The following is a 16,620-nucleotide window of genomic DNA, read 5'->3' on the forward strand; positions in this document are numbered from 1 at the left end:
AGAGTAGAACAAGACAGACTTCTAGTCTATCATCATTGGCGAATGCAATTTATGTCATCTACCGTAACAATGTGGCCCACTTACAGTGCAGCGGAGTATGTGCATCCTAGCATCTCACTGTTTACCCAAAGATAAATGGGCAGTCAGTGCAGAAAGCTTTGCAGCTGATCCCAGCTCCCAGCCAGAATACAAAACCCCTTCTCCTGGCGTCTCGTGGCAATCAATCAACGATTCTCTAGCTGCATCATCCCCGCGGATGCGAATGTATCTCACGGATGTGAGGCACGTTAATTGAAACTGCAGCATCGCATCTGCAGCAGGCAAGGGAGTGGGAATACGAATGGCTATCGAAATCGAAATGGGAATAGAAATGGGTATCATTCATCATGCAAACAATCAAAGAGATGACAGCGGACGGGGCCAGTGATAGGCGGCTCCAAAGGCAACAATGCTGGCCCACTTCCCGATTGCCACTTTAGCGAACGAAACAGCAAATAGGTTCAAAGTTCAAATGGCATACGCTTAATTGCATTACCAACAGTGGCGGAGGAGGCATCTCGTCCAAAGCCGTACATTTCCCCGATTATAAAAGGCGTCATCCGACATATGCACATAAATTAGCATTTCCCCCATCACCCATCCCAATTTGTAGAGACATGGGGGCTGCACTCTAATTATAGCAAATTCATTCAACGTTGAAACGGAATTTGTCAGGTGGCGCAGGTGGGCGGTGCTCGGGATTCACCAAGGAAGGCCAAGCATCTTTAATATCTTTAGAATTTCATAATGGATCGTGATGTTATGGTTTGGTTTAAGGTATCTTTAGTTGGTCAACAACTGGCTTAAGCGATCTACAATTGGCAGGCAGGCAGGAACTAAAGCAGTTAGCAGGCTTACCTTTTTCCTATAGTTATCCATTCATAAAAGGGGTTTTGTTCGTTGTTCGTTGAGAATTATAATCCTACTATCCTACAGTTCCGTTGTTTCGTTTCTGGTGTCTCTCACTCGCACTTTAACCGCTGCAGCTCTTGGTGCCGTTACCTTTGCTGGGCTTTAACCCTTACTCCGTCCAGTAACAGATGCTGTTACTGTTACTTGCCGTAGTTTTGTTGTTATTGCAGTCGTTGTTGTTGATATTTTCTTTGTCTCCCAGGAAAGCTGACGCAACAGCGACGACGCTTTCCCGCAGGACGGTTTTCCAACATTTTTGGGGTCACCTGCGAATTTTCCTCAGGAATTTCCTCAGCCTTTCAAACCAATCTTCCTCTTCTTTGTTTATTTTCCATTGGTTAACTTTCGTAGTTCCGTAGCGGCATTTTAGTTATTGTTGCTTTAGGTGCTCTTCGTTTAACTAATGATTTTCCAATTTCCTGATTTCTTTCACTGTACTAATTCCTTTTTCCTTCTTTCCTTCGATGCTATCCTCCTCCCCTGCTCCTTTTCATGTTGTTGCTCTTTTGTAAATGGACGTTATGTTGTTGTTTGGCTTAATTTTGATATGTGTGTTTAATGAGTGTTAGCCCTTGTTCGGGTTGCGTCCTCTCGTGGTTTTTGGTTATTTTCGTTTTGGGCGAGAGTTCAGTTTACTTAACTTCCTATTCTTATTGTATTTTGTCTGTCCTTTTGGGCTGCTACTGCTTCTTCCCCATTTCGCTTTTCTTTACTGCTTTCGCTCTACTTCTTCTTCGTCAGTCAGCTGTCATCGAGCGAGAGGGCCGAACCGAGAGAAGAGAGCTGTTTTGCCCTCTTTGCGCAAACGCCTGGCGCTGGTGTTGAACAATGCACTAAGATAATGCCTTGTAATAGACGACGTTTATCAATTTGCCTTGTCACCGCCGTTATAATCACACTCAATCCGCCTTAACGGGATTGCAATGCATAACTATGTTCCCTTATAGTTCATCCAGCATTTAACTTAGTTGGCTCTGCCCGTCACCTTCTACAGTTAAGTACATACACACACATTCCTATGTGCATGTGTGCATTGGGCGCGCGTTTTGGTCCGATATTTCGTTTAACAACCGATGACTTCACCGCTTTTTCACCACGAGGACAACTTTAACTATTTGTTGGCCATCTTGTATTGCTTTTCGTTAACTTGCCAGTATTAATTGGGGCCAAAAACTAAACAAAAACCAAATTACGACAGATCCACGCAGCTACAAGTCTTCTTTTGCACAACTTTTACGCTCTGCCTTTTGTTACGCTGTTTCCTTTTCGTTCTCTGCGTTCCATTCAGGTTTTTGGTTTTTCGCCCGTGTTGTTGTTTTTTCGGGGTTGATTTCTCTCTTGGTAGCTCTCCTCTTTCTCTCTCTTCCGGTTTCTCTCTCAGCTGTCAAGCTTTGCAACCCCCAGAATTCACAGGCTTACGCCAGGCCAGTTCTTAAAAATACAGTTTGAGAGTCGTTGTGGTCGCTTGTTGTTTTTGTTATTTGTTTTGCTTGGTTTTCCTTGTCGACTTACCGGCGCTTTCAAACACTGGCCCGTGCCATGTGCTCGATTTCCACACCCTCTCGTTTTATCGGGGTGCAGTTGCACCCTCAAAACGCCAAACTCCTTCGGAAATTCCTAATTGGCCGCGTTGAGGCATTCTAAAGTGTTTATACTTCCCCATTTTAAGGCATAATTAATGCGATAAGGCCAAAGACCGGGGTTGGGGCCGTGGCGTCGGAAACCCCTTTTCAGTTAACAGCCAGGCAGGCAACAGCTTGTCCTGACAGGGCGACTATGTAAACCATGGGGAGGCAGTTCAGCCTCTGACCTTGACTGGTTATGGACTTTCAAAATATTTGCCGAAAGCTTCAAAGTTCGGCTTTAAACACAAACTGGATGGCGATATATGCATTGAACTATAGTAACATAGCATTAGAAATCAAAGTTGTTTCTAAAACTTGTTTCTAAAATCCCGAATTTTGTTCCAAAATATTTAACATGTTTGCCCATTACTAAGCCAATAATGGTCCGAATATAGAATGTAATACCTCGTTGAGCTCGTAATTAAAAATCCAATCGAACTGTGTCCCCACCTCAAAATGTAAAATTTTGACGTTTTTCTCAAATTTTAATGATGTTACCCCTTTCGAAAATGCAAAAATTTGATAAAAATTCAAACTCACAAAATCGGTAAACCAATGATAAGGAAAGTTTGTTTTGGTCGTTAGCTGCTCAAAACTGTCTTTATATTAGCTCTGAGTCTTCTTTTGACCAAGTTGTAGGTATAAAACCGATAAAATCTATGATCATTTTCTGTCCAAACGCATAATCCTGATTTTGGCCCCAAAATAAGAAGAATTCTTCCTATAACAATGCCAATAATTGTCGCAATGTAGAATGTCATATACCGTTGAAATCGTAATGAAAATTCCAATCGAACTGTATCCCCACCTCAAAATGTCAAAATTTTGCAATTTTTCTGAAATTTTGATGATGTTACCCCTTACAGAAAATTCAAAAATTAGTTAAAAATTAAAATTGCTAAAATCAACAAACTAATGATGGGAAAAGTTTGTTGTGGTCGTTAGCTTCACAAAACAGTCTCCTTTTTAGCTCTAAGTCTTGTTTTGACTAAGTTATAGGCATACAACCGATAAAAATAGTGCCATTATCTGTCGAAACTCGTAATCCTGATTGTTGCCCAAAAATAATCCGAATTATTCTCATTACAAAGCCAATAATTGCCGGAATGTATAATGTCATACATCGATGAACTCGTAGTTAAAATTCCAATCGAACTGTGTCCCCACCTCAAAATGTAAAAACTTTGCAATTTTTCTGAAATTTTGATGATGTTACCCCTTACAGAAAATTCAAAAATTAGTTAAAAATTAAAATTGCTAAAATCAACAAACTAATGATGGGAAAAGTTTGTTGTGGTCGTTAGCTTCACAAAACAGTCTCCTTTTTAGCTCTAAGTCTTGTTTTGACTAAGTTATAGGCATACAACCGATAAAAATAGTGCCATTATCTGTCGAAACTCGTAATCCTGATTGTTGCCCAAAAATAATCAGAATTATTCTCATTACAAAGCAAATAATTGCCGGAATGTATAATGTCATACATCGATGAACTCGTAGTTAAAATTCCAATCGAACTGTGTCCCCACCTCAAAATGTAAAAACTTTGCAATTTTTCTGAAATTTTGATGATGTTACCCCTTACAGAAAATTCAAAAATTTGATAAAAATTAAAATTCACAAAATCGTCAAACCAATGATGAGGAAAGTTTGTTGGGGTCAAAAGCTTCACAAAACTGTCTTTATAATAGCTCTGAGCCTTCATTTGACTGAGTTGTAGGTATAAATCCGACCAAAAAAAACTATGCTAATTTTCTGGCGAAACGCATAATCCTGATTCTGGGCTCAAAATATGAAGAATCCTTCCTATAACAAAGCCAATAATTGTCGGATTGTAGAATGTGATATAGCGTTGAAATCGTAATTAAAATTCCAATCGAACTGTGTCCCCACCGCAAAATGTAAAAATTTGACCTTTTTCTTAAATTTTGATGATGTTACCCCTTACAGAAAATTCAAAAATTAGTTAAAAATCCAAATTCTCAAAATCGTTAAACGAATGATGAGGAAAGTTTGTTGGGGTCATAAGCTTCACAAAACTGTCGTTCTTTCAGTTCTGCGACTTGTTTATCAGGATCAAGACCTGCGTTCACAGTTAGACTTATAGTACTGCTTAAAATATTGGCCCATTGTTTCTCGAACCATAACCAATTCATTAATCATCTATGAAAGTTTTATTAACCCCAGTGGCTGCCACGCAGGGCAGCCTCCGTCATCAAAGACACCCCGTAATAGTTCTAATGAGCTAACACATTTTAAAGCCCAGCAACGACTAATTGAAGCATACATAATGGGGCTGTTAACGGTTTGCCCCGTTGAAATTTAAAAAGGTTAGAAGGCTGTTGCTGGGAGAACTGGGAAATCGGGGTGGCTATTGCCGTTCTAGACCGTGCTGCTAGCTAGTTAACATCCACGTCGTGGTACACGAATTTAATCTCGGCGCAAACAAAGTAACAAGAATTCAATTTGTCACAGTGGTTGGCGCCGCTTTGTTCGGTTTCTGTTCCGGGGATTGCATTACGGGTTTGGGTTTGCTCTCTCCGGGAATGGCGCACAGGGCCAGCCCAAGGAATTCGAATGTGGCCGGGGCACCAAAGCAAACATCGCCTGGCAACGGTAGCTCAGAGAGATAAACCCATGATCTAACTGGAATGGGTTGGCATAAAATATAAACAGCAAGAAATTTACACGCCGAGAAACGACTTTTGAGAAGCTAAAACAAAGTTCTTAGGTAAGGACACCTTTGATACCGTAGTCTCATACTTGTCTTAATCTTTTGAAATTTCCCAAAGATTTTTAAAGGAAGTACAAAAGTTACACATCTTTTTCGAACAGTGCAGCAGCACAGCATCAAAACGCGAGGGAGGTGGTGTAAATATTTGCCTTTCGCTTGTTTTTTTGGGGTGTTGCGTTAGGCAAAACCAAAAGCCTCCGGAGACTTGTTAATGCAAACAATGCGCATTTGATATTGAAAGCCTAAGTATGAGGAGCTGTGCCAGAATCAGGTAATCAGGAGGGGGACACGGCAGGCTGCAGCCTGTATCCCTTCGCCCTTTTTGGGGGTGGTTTTCTGCTCAGGGGCGGAGGACGAAAAGGCTATGGGGGAGTTTGGCAAAGCTCCGCTCCGCTTGCAACCGCACGAACTCCAACCCAGGCTTGCATTAATGTGTATTTTCGGGGGACAATGGGTGCTCCACGGGGGTACTGAGCGGAAGTCGATTTATGTTTTGTGTACCGAGCACACGCTGTATAATCCGCATACCCCCTTATCCCCCTATTCCGCAGAAAGTATATGCACTCAAAAGAACATAAGGTAGGTTTTTGATATTAAAAAGTCTCATTAAAACTTAAGATTTAGCGCATGAAAAGAAGAAACTGCCTTGACTAACAAAAAACCCACTATATGATATGTCCCTGCTAAATACGCCATCTATTGAAACTTAACTTACACCTCATTTTCGTTCAGTGTCCGTCTGCCGCTTGAGTTGGTGACAACTTTTCGGTTTTTGGACCAGTAAACGTGCGCCACAGCTGTTGGTGCCACCAATCACCCCTTTGTCTAGAGCTACCCCGCCGCCACTGCATGAGAAACATCGTCATGGATATCTCTGGACAAAATGCACTTTAACTGCCTTCTAATGACGCAGCTTTCGTCTAGGACGGAGTGGATATAATGTCTGCTTACGCTTGTTTTAATTTCGCCACCCTTGTGATAAGGAAGCGGCGGCTTCCAGTCATTTAATGGCTTACCTTATCTTCCGCTTCCTCTGCGCGATCTTCCGCTTCAATGACGCGTTGCTCCAGCTCCGTTAGCTGAAAGTATATGGAGAAAAACATAAACTTGGTTAAAACACTCACACTTGTGGCTTAAATGGCGGAAATCATGTGAAAACAAGCTAGTGTCTATGTCGGACTGCTTTAGCGTTAATTACATGATTTCCATATGACTAAACATTAACTAAAGAGTATTTAGGTGTTCTATTGGTGGTTAAGCAATGCTTTCTATTACTTTTACTCTGACAAAATACGATTTTTATCTACATTTACTTGTTTCCATTTAGTAAGTGCTAAGTACGGATTCATTACATGACTAAAATTATCTTTATTATTATCTGTGACTATTGCTTAATAATCTTACTTGTTTTTTCCAAAATATATTCCGCGATACAGTTGGGTTAAAGAGTTTATAAAATGATTTAAATTTTCCTGCATAGCTGATTCCACAACCAGAGGCCAGCAGCTAGCTGGTACATAAACCTGCTACTCATTCACCTTAGTGCGGACACCTTACCTGCTCAGAAGGAATTCCCAGTATTTTGGTGTGGTGAATTACGTTTAAATAGCCACGGGATGGCGCTACAGCTGCTGTTTGGGGACTTTTATGTCCCCAGGATTTGTATATTTTTGGAAAGTGTTTCCTGCCCCCTGGAAGACCAGCCCACCCCCTGTTTTCGTCACTCCATTCATCAATGAATCAATCATGGAAAATGACACACAATTTGCGGTTAATAAGGATAATGCTTACTGGCTAATACAATTCATGACGCTGGAAATATATTCCCTGCACCTGCTATTATTATAATCTTGGAAAATGAAGTACACTTGGCCCTCGTCGCTAATCTAGGGCTTTAGCAGCTCAATGGCCTGCCATTAACAAAGGTTAAAAAGCAGTCTCGTGAAGAGCCTTCAAGGAATTCCTTTCCAATTAATCACCGAAGTGGCCTAAAGGACCAAAGGAAGGAGGCAGAGAAAGCTGGTTAAACGCCGTTAAGGATTCCACTTGAGCCGCGCTCGATCTCTCGTCTATTTTGAATGCCTTAAGTGCATTAATTTCCGCTTTTTATACCATTCAAGTGGCCACTCAGCCGCCGAGGGGCGGTGGGTGTGTAGGGTGCGGAGGGTGCGGAGGGTGGAGGGTGTGTCGCCCACTGATTGATGGCTGTCAAATTGTTGTGCGAAATATGAAGGAGCCTCATCCTGCGCTCCTCCCTCCCCTCCTCTCGGGCTATATCGATGATGAATGGAGCAGCGGAAGTGGCTCAGAAGAGCGCCAGCTTGACTTGTCGGGCAGGGAAATTGGCGATATGATTTGGATCCCCCTTTAGCTCCGGCTTAACCTTTGCTCTGTTTTCCCTCTGCTGAAGGGCAATCGAACTGCATTGGCCAAACAATCTTCTGTAAAAAGTCATCAGATAAGCTCAATCAATCTTAATTGAACAGCTATTAAAGTTAGTTGGTGCTATTAGGAGGAGCAAAACAGCTGTAGGTTGGACGGGAATCGCTATAAAACACTTGGTACCTCCGGCGGACTTCTCCAGTAGCGAAAGACATGTGCACTAGTCTGAGTGACTTGTTTGCCTGCATCAGGGCCCCGGCTAGTCCGGAGGCGGACACCACCAGCACCACCCATCAGCGGAATGAAGTTAACGTGGACGATGAAACACCCGACCCTAGGAGGGATCAGCCGAAGCAGCAGCAGGTTCTCTGCCATAGGCAGGTGATGCCAGTGGCTCAGGGTCTTCAGCCACTGCCACTTCCGTCTTCTTGGACTAGTAGCATTCAACCTTCACCGGAGAACCTACATGTCTCCTACGAGACCTTGGAGCGTTACGATCAGATTTTCGGACGTCCTGACCAAGTGCCCGGCCCATTTGGCTCTGTCCGAAACATTCCCGACCAGTTCTAGGCAGAAATCTGTAATAGATTCTGTAGGCCTAATGAATTATCTATCTATGCTTGAGTATTAAACTCACAACTAAAGATTTCCCATTAAAAGGAAAGCGTTAGAAGGGCTGCGTGGCATTTACTGATTATAAAAAACTTTAATATTGTGCTCTAGGGTGTGGGTTTAGTATATTGGGCAAGGAAAGTTGGCCAAACTAATGGATTATACCGAAAGCTGGAAAGGCATAAAGTTGGGCTCGAGTTGCGTGCGTGAAAAGATTACCGGGCTTTCCCCGAATTTCCTCGCCCGCATCTATACCTACACCTGGCTGTTCAATCAGGGGCGTTTTGGCCTGCCAATTGCCGAGTTAATTGGAAAGAAACGGAAAACAACAGTCGGCGGCCTTAAGCAGAAACATTTGGCATTAATTGCCGGGGGCGTTGCAGGGGGGCTTCACTGCTCCGCAGACACTTCAGACTTTAACAAATAAGTTTTACAATTTGCCACACATTCGAAGCAGCAACAAGAACAACAATGCCAGCAGCAGAACAGCGGAATCACACGGAAAATGTAATTTCGCAGACACGAATGCAATTCTCGCAAACAAATGGCTCAGAATGGGTGCAGCAGAAGCCCTGCTGCCGAAGGAGGTGACTTTAGCTATTAGTCGGTTTAGGTGTCGTTTGCCAGGCTGCTGCTGCAAACTTTCCAGCGAATGTCGCACTAAAAGCTGTCTTCCCCTCGATTGCCATACAGATATCTATATGTTTATCTATAGAGGAGGGGAGGGCTGGCTAAAGCTGAGCTGGTGGCAATTCCCAGATCTTGATGGGTCGCAATGGCTGTGGCTGAGAGCGTAAAAGGGTTGCTTACTGCCTCCTTCACCTTCAATGCTGCATGCTCAATGTTTATTGATACATTTTATCAACAAATATATCCCTGGGAAAGCCAAACTACTTTAAACCAAACGATACATTTCGGTGCCATGCGGCGTATACGTAATGCGACCTATCAGCCAATCAAAACAAGAACCTTTTATTGGCTTTGCAACATTGTTTATGCTTACTTTACCGACTTAATATCACAACTACGTAATCCTATAGAAATTTAAACTATTTCGGATCGCAGGAACTCGGCCTTCCACTGCCTTTCATCGATGAATTGTGAATTTGTTAGCACGCCCACTGCCACTGCTGCTGCCACTTCAACTCGCCACCCATGTGCACTCCGATGTACTGCTGCTGCCTCCTCATTTGGTTTTGTTTTGATTGCAAAAAGTTAATTAAAAATTTGTTGTAATTGAATTTTATTGCATTGTTTGTTTGCATTTTGTTTTGTTCGGCTTTTTTGTCCAGAGCCGTGCCGTGCTGCTCTCTGTTTGAGTTTTGCCGAGTTTTTCTATTTTTTGCCGCCGTTTTTGTTGTCTGGCCATTATGCCATTTGTTGTCATTTGGTTTTTGCCTTTGGCCGTAATTGGATTATGGCAAAAAGAGTTTTAATTAAACCAAATGAAGCGGAATGGAGGCGAGCGGTGGGCGTAGAGCGTTGGGCGTTGGGTGGCGTCCTTCGATTTGAAACAAAATCAAATGATTAGTTCCGGCAGTCGGGGATCATCGAAGCCGTAGCCATCATTCCAGCACTCCTGTTCGGTGGCCCAGGGATTGCAGATGATTTCAAAGGTCAGTGGAGGCGGCGGCGGTAGTTCCACCCTAACCAGCTTGGGCTTTGTTTCTTCAATCTGCGGCGGGGATGGGAACTCCATCATGCAATCGCCGCCAAAGCGACGGCAGTCAAAGAGATCGACCAGGAAGCTCAGAAACATCACTACACCAAACAGCCCTCGTCCAATGCCCGACTCCGTAGCACTGACGGAGTCACACGCTCCATCCACCCAGTCCACCCACAATCCAATCCACAGCGCCATTACACAGCTGCGTCCACATCGCATGGATTATCAATACAACGCTCGTTTCCCCGGAAAAGCCATCATCATCGGTGTTAAAAGCAAATGACAAAATTAATTAAAATTAAAATTAAATGTCGCTCGTTTGGCGTTGATTAAGGGATGCGATCATGCATTATGCATAATCCATTATATCATATTCAGTGCATTGCCAGGCATTACGTAATCCACTGCCAGCGTGCACGCCGCCCACTTACGTACTCATGCATTTAATGCATATGTATGGTGTGTTTGATTCTCCAAAGAATGCGCATTATAATTACATTTATTCGCGGCCATCAAATTCAATGGGGCTAAAACATTTGCATAATCATAGCCAGGCTCTCCTTGCCCTACCTTTGCCCCACAGAACAGGTGCAAGGGAGGAGTGCTGGCACTTTCAACCATACAAATCTGAATCTATGTTCGGAAAAGTGTTTCTTTCTAGACTCTGACTTAGCTCTTGATCAGTCAGAGGAAATAGCGAGTGGCAGAGCTTACTTTTTGGCTTCTTAAATGAGATTAAGTCTGAGAGCCAGCCAGCAATGGCAAAAACAATTTGCAGTCTCTTAATCACACTCACTCATCTGCCCTGTCCCTTTCCAGCGCCACTCCCCCTGTCCACGTCCATTCTGCTCTGTGATTTTAATTATGCTTAACAAGCTGAAGAAGAAGCACCAGCAGCTGGGAAAGACAAATGAAGGCCATTGCTCGGCTGCCACAAGTCGTTCCATGGGAATCTCCCTCCGCATTTCGCACTTTATGGTTTCCATTTGTTAATATTAAGTTGGTTGCATTATTAAAAGTAATACGATGACCTTTCCTTCTTAGGGCTTTTCTTTCTCTGCTAATATTGCTATCAGTTTTCAACAGCTTCAGCCCCATATGCCTCATTATACCTTTGCATAGATCATAATTGAGGCATCCACAGTGCCACAGGTCAGAGTGACTCGCTGGCAATTAGTATTCAAGCATCAGGCTTTGGCTTTAAAAAGTGTGCGCTGACCCGCTTTGGCCCGGAAAGTGGCCCAGATAATGATCTGCAAGATGAACAAGCCAGCTAAGTTGGCCAGAAATTGTTAGAGTGCAGGGGAAAGGGACTGGAAGTAGGCCATATCCACGACTGCTACAGCCAAATTCATGTCAATTGCATGAAGGCCATACGCACTGTGGTCCCCGTCGTGCTCTTCATTTCCCCCTGGCGCTTTCCTTCTTCTTTTTTTTGGCTTTGGGTCAAGTGGAAAGAACAAGAACAACAACAAGCACGACAAGAATAACCACAACATGAAAAAGTAGGTTAACATGGGTTAAGGTGTGTCATTAACTTGCCACAAACACACATGGGACGTAAGGCCCGACATTGAGTCTACCCCGGGGCAGTGGCACTGCGCCTCTCCCCCTGCTAATTTCCATTCCCCGTTTAATCTTTCCTTCGCATGCATGCACAGAAAGAAATCATGATAGGGAATACTTTACTACTTTACTTTTGAAAGTATTTCGAAAGTATTTCCCTTATTTTTCGAGTGCACGACCCCAGAACGAACCACTCGCCTTTGTGCGATTTGGCCTGCGGAGTCACTGAAGGGATATTTCGCCACTGCTGGCGGCGGATGCTAATTATGGATAATGTGCCAAGGGCGGATGTTGCACCTGCAACTGCTGCACCACCCCGCTGGCTGAACTAATTAGCAGCTAGGCAGCAAAGTCGGAGCCAGCTTAAAGCCAGCCAAAGCTACTGCCTCAGGCAGCAGTGTTCCTCCTCCGGCGCCATCTAAATTGACGCAAATTGGCATGAGGCAAGTACATCGGGGCAATCAGATTAGACGATGTCGTCGTCGCATCATGTGAGATGTGCTTTTCCCAGAGCTTCCCCCCACTCCCCCATTCCCTCGCCCTCTGTTCTCTGTTCTGTTGGCTTCGTTTTACCGCTCGAGAAGGCAGCAATGCAGCAGTGCAGCAACGTTCTTGCAGCTGCTTTCAATCATGACGCACGGATTAGGACTCAGGTTGAAGATTAACAATGCCAAGCAGGAGCGACTGAGGAGGGATGCTCCGCTAGTTAGACAGTAGACGTTTGCTCACGTCACGCCCACTATTACTGGGAACGCTCCCGAAGGATGAGATAGATTGGATGCGACCATCAAGTGAAAGAAACATGGAACAGCCACTGAGCCACATTGAGCAAGATCAAAGGCAAGTCTGGTTAAAGCTGTTCCAGGAGTAGGTTGGAGGAGGAGAACTCGCAACACCTTGAAATTAAATCCTGGAAGAAGGAATCCTGCAATAAACAGCCACCAAGTGGAGTGCGAAGAGAGTGTAAAGATTTTAATGTACGCACTTGAAAGGCATTTGTCATAAAAAGAGGGAATACGACGAGATATCCCAAAGCTATTAGCAGTTGATGGCGTCTTCAGGACGTCAGGACAGCCGAACAAAGCCCAAGCGCAAGTCTAACTCAGTTTATCCCAAACTCGACGCCAGATAAGGACAACAAAGACAGTCGAGGAATAACAATTAGAGCACACTTTTAGGCGCAACGCGCAGACACAAAGAAAAAGCGCAGAAAAAAGAGAGAAAAGGCAAAAATCCGCGCTATAATCACAGGCAAGTGCTGAATATTTATAGGCGCAATCAACTTAATTGCACAAACAGCAGCGCCGAATAACACAACAAAGGACGACGCCTTCGACTACCTTCTTCATACTAATTAACTTAATTGTGGGCAGTTAGACGAGTGCCTGGCAGTGCCTGCCAGTGGCTCCACTCCGCGCTGGAAGTAATTGCCACTCAAAAGTCCAATGCATTCAATGGAGAAATGGAGAAATGGAGAAGTGCCCAACTATATTCGCCAACTTCCTTCAAGGTCCTTGCAAATTCATCAAAATATCACGTGGCCCGCTCCCAGCCACTTGAAGGACTATCAAACTGAGTTCCCGACTCTTCTCATCTTGACTTGGAAATCCGGAAACCGGGCCGATGAATATGCCAATTTAAAGTTTACAATACGATGGACTGAAAATCCACAACAGTCTGAGAATTAGCAAAAGGGCGGCCAAGCTCTTAACAAATCTCTTAATGCGGGCTCAAATCCTGTCGGAGTGTTTCCATTTCCACTTCTACTTCCACGTCCATCTCCATCTCCATTTTCTTTTCCATTTCAATTTCAATTTTCAGTTGAGGTACTACTATATACACTATACACACCGCCGATCCATCGCCCAGTGCATCCATTCCATTCCATTCCATTCAAGTCAGTGTCCCCTTTTTCCTGGCCCGCTGCTCTGTGGTGAATTTCAATTATTCTCGTTGGGGCAACTATTGCTTGCATTTTCATTTTCATTTTCGTTTTCACTCCCTTTCCCATTTTGAGGCTGCTTTCCTTGTATTTCATTTTTCGTTTTATGCATGAGACGCCGCCTAGTTTTTCATTCGGAGTCGCTGCCCACCCCCGCCCTCGCCATCTCAGTATCAATTTTTTGTCCTAGCTCCTCCTGTCCTCCACTTCATCTTCTTCTCCTGCTTTTCCTTGGCGCTTTCTGGCCATTTGCGCCGTAAATTGTTTGCATACAATACGGGGGGAAAGGAGGCAAGCAGCAGGAGGCTTAGGGCAGGGTCCTAGTTCAAAACCCCGGCCATTTGTTTTGGGTCTTAACTTTTGGTGCGGCTTATTTGTGCGGCCAGATTAAGTTTCAAATTGATGTGCGTTTTGAGTTGGCCAGGAAGCGACGCGGGAGTTATAGTTTCCCCGCCCCTGCTGAGAGATGGCTCTCTCACCCCGTAAGCCGCATTGATGGCCAAACTTTAATTTGATCAGCCATTCCGTCTGGCCGCCGCTCTATTTTCGCCAAGACCTGATAAGCTATCTCTCAAAATCTCGGCAGTTGCACGCGACAATGGGCCAGCTAATCTGAAGGGATGTCCGGGAGTGGATGTGGCATGCCCCAGAGTCAAGGTGACCTTGCCATGCAGCTGAATGTGGAGCAAAGATACAAATACTGGAGAATGGAGCTCATTTCTTAGGCGGCAACATCGAAAGGACAGCCTTTGCACTTCTCCTCCGGGAGACACCGAAAAGTTCCTGCCTTCTGCGGCGTGTAGAGGCAAGAAAAAGTTGCACATAAAATTTCCATATCAGCAATTTTATTTGCAACAATTTGGCAACACTTTTGTGTTGCAGCTTTGGCTGGCGGTGACGTATCAATTTCCGCTTGATTGCATTAAAAGAGAAATGGCTGGGGCAAGGTGGGCGAAGCGCGGCGGCCAAAGTTTTCCTTTTACCATTGCGGCATCGCTTTCTTCTCCCGCTCTCGTTGTTGGCGCAAATTAAGTTTTTGGCCTGCAAATGCGATTTTTGCGGCAAACGAAAATCGAAAATAAAGTTGAAAATTCTACGTTTTCCTTGGGTGTAACTGGTCCTTCCGTCCCTCTTGCCCCTGTCTCTGTGTGTGTGTGTGTGTCGGTCTAAAAAAGTTTGCGGCCGAAGGGAAACTTTGGCGAGTGAAAAAGTTTACAATTTCTGCGCACAGTTCGCTCGCTTGCCTGCGTCCGTCCCGGCCAAGTTTAAAGGTTAATGATACCACAAAATAAGTTAAGAACCTCCCCCTTCCGCACCCACTCCCAGCACACACGCAGCCCAGAGAGGACTTTGGGTGTTACAACGAAATAATGCCCCTGATTGGATTTGTGCAGTGATGCGGCCACGCTGTCTGTGTTTGCTACGTGCTGCAGCCCGGGACAAATTGCCGGTGCTACCGGAGGGCGGAGGGCAGCTGTGGCGTTGCAACATTCGGTGTTGTGCCCCTGCAGGGCAGCGAAACAGGAGTTCATCAAGCAAGGCATCCAAGGTAAATATCTAAATATTTAATGCACTAAAGACTTAATATGCTAATCACTTGTCAGCCGTTCTGACTTAGTTTGAAGCACTTGTCGTAGGGATCGAAGTCCAGACTCATTTGCGAGACAAATGGCGACGGATTCGTATGGAGTTCTCTAACCACCCCCTGGGGAGTGGGCTGCTCTGTGTGGCTTTCGACCGAAGGGGTCAAGCTGGGGGGTCGGCTCAGCTCCAGATTGGATGAAGAACAGCACTCAGCTCCGCCGAAGATACAGCATGACCTGAGGGCCGTCAGCACCAGCCCCATCCTTAGTCGCCGCTGGAATCTTAGGGATTTTGATTTTCAGATCGACTTCCTTGGTTGCCACAAGTGGCTAGAAGTTTCCAGGGAACACTGGCCACGAATTCGCGCTGTTAGCTCATATTTTAGCTTAGGCCCAAAGCCGATTTCCGCTGCGGCAGATGTTTTGGCTAAGATAAGAACTAGCTGGCAAGAACAGTTCGAAGGAAAGGTTTTCTATCTACTTCTTTAGAAGGTTTCCAGACTGCTAGTACTGGGTACTTGTACTGCCAGTGAACTGAGTTCCCTGCAAACTCGAAAGACTAATTCAGACTATTTGCGAGTCTCAACTCCTTCGCCTCGTCTCCACATGCTAGTATCTTTCAAATTGTGCGAGTAACGAATGGCAAACCAACAAATGTCCCTGAGCTTGGTTCCGCCCTCTTACCTTCCCACTAATACCCAGCCCGACCCCTTGCCACGCCCAGGCGTACACACTCCAGAGGGTGGTGTGTGTCTCCTATGGTTACTTGGCCCCCTCCTCGGGCTTCTTCTCCTTGTTTATTGTTAGCTTAGTGAACATTTAATTGTTGTTTACATTTGTATTTTGGTTTATTTTGCAGCACTTTGTAGTCCCTCCCCTCCCCGGCATGCCACCTCCTGCACCACGTGCTCCTTAATAAGATTCCCACATAAACAGGAAAGCAGGAAAAAAGGAAAGCAGGAAAACAGGAAAGCAGGGAAGAAGCAAGAAACAGGGAAGGAAATTTACATTTTAATTTCTTTTAATTAAAAAACAGCAAGGAAATATCAAAAATAAAATACATTAAAACGCTTCCTTCCCTCCCGTTTCCCGACACTCTTATTATTTTCCTTCTGCTCCGCTTAATTTCGCTTGCTGGCAGTGGAAATCTTATGGGAAGCGGTGACAGCTGTCAATACACAAACGATTTGAAAGGCTTTTCACTTTCGAGCACTCGGATGGGACATCCACAAAGAGGAGTCGTTCATACAGCGGAAAGCTTTCACGGAAAGGTGGTTAGCAGATGGAAAACCCGGTGACCAGATCTTAAAGCTGACGATATGCCAGAAGATCTTTTCGAAAGGAAAATGTATCTAAGCCAAGAGGGAAACCGCATTTCTGGCTGTGCACATTCATTAGATAAAACCCGCACGGTGGATAAGCAAAAAGCAACATTTTTAAGCATAGGTGAGAACCCCTTCAGGTGTCCGTCGAATGCATTTGCCAAAACACGAGAAGACAAACAAATTGCGGATGCAGTTGAGACCCCAAAACAAATCGCTTCTGAAAGCTGGATGCTGGAA

At 44.6% G+C, this 16,620-nt stretch overlaps 3 protein-coding genes across 12 annotated transcripts in view; 1 reads left to right on the forward strand and 2 right to left on the reverse strand.

Moving 5' to 3' along the window:
* The window catches only part of LOC108105471 (uncharacterized protein CG43867), a 96,004-nt gene that overhangs the window by 18,584 nt on the left and 60,800 nt on the right, over window positions 1–16,620 (reverse strand). For 9 of the 10 annotated variants that reach the window (XM_017212078.2, XM_017212079.2, XM_017212077.2 and 6 more), the window contains one exon: window positions 6,324–6,386. In XM_017212078.2, coding sequence (XP_017067567.1) covers window positions 6,324–6,386 — 63 coding nt within the window. Of the gene's footprint in view, window positions 1–897; window positions 2,196–6,323; window positions 6,387–16,620 lie in introns of those variants that run through there. The other variant, XM_017212082.2, reaches the window with a different exon arrangement.
* On the forward strand, window positions 7,903–8,360 carry LOC108105476. The gene has a single exon (XM_017212088.1). The coding sequence runs from the start codon at window positions 7,903–7,905 to the stop codon at window positions 8,257–8,259; it is 357 nt and encodes a 118-aa protein (XP_017067577.1). The 3' UTR covers window positions 8,260–8,360.
* Window positions 9,821–10,067, reverse strand: LOC108105477. The gene has a single exon (XM_017212089.1). It carries the CDS (start codon window positions 10,058–10,060, stop codon window positions 9,821–9,823), a length of 240 nt encoding a protein of 79 aa, XP_017067578.1. The 5' UTR covers window positions 10,061–10,067.

The sequence above is a fragment of the Drosophila eugracilis genome, unplaced genomic scaffold (assembly GCF_018153835.1).
Source record: "Drosophila eugracilis isolate 14026-0451.02 unplaced genomic scaffold, ASM1815383v1 contig_2167, whole genome shotgun sequence".
Lineage (NCBI taxonomy): Eukaryota > Metazoa > Arthropoda > Insecta > Diptera > Drosophilidae > Drosophila > Drosophila eugracilis.

Coding starts and splice junctions, on each gene's coding strand:
- LOC108105476 (XM_017212088.1), top strand. CDS start 7,903: ATGTGCACTAGTCTGAGTGACTTGTTTGCCTGCATCAGGGCCCCGGCT.
- LOC108105477 (XM_017212089.1), bottom strand. CDS start 10,060: ATGTTTCTGAGCTTCCTGGTCGATCTCTTTGACTGCCGTCGCTTTGGC.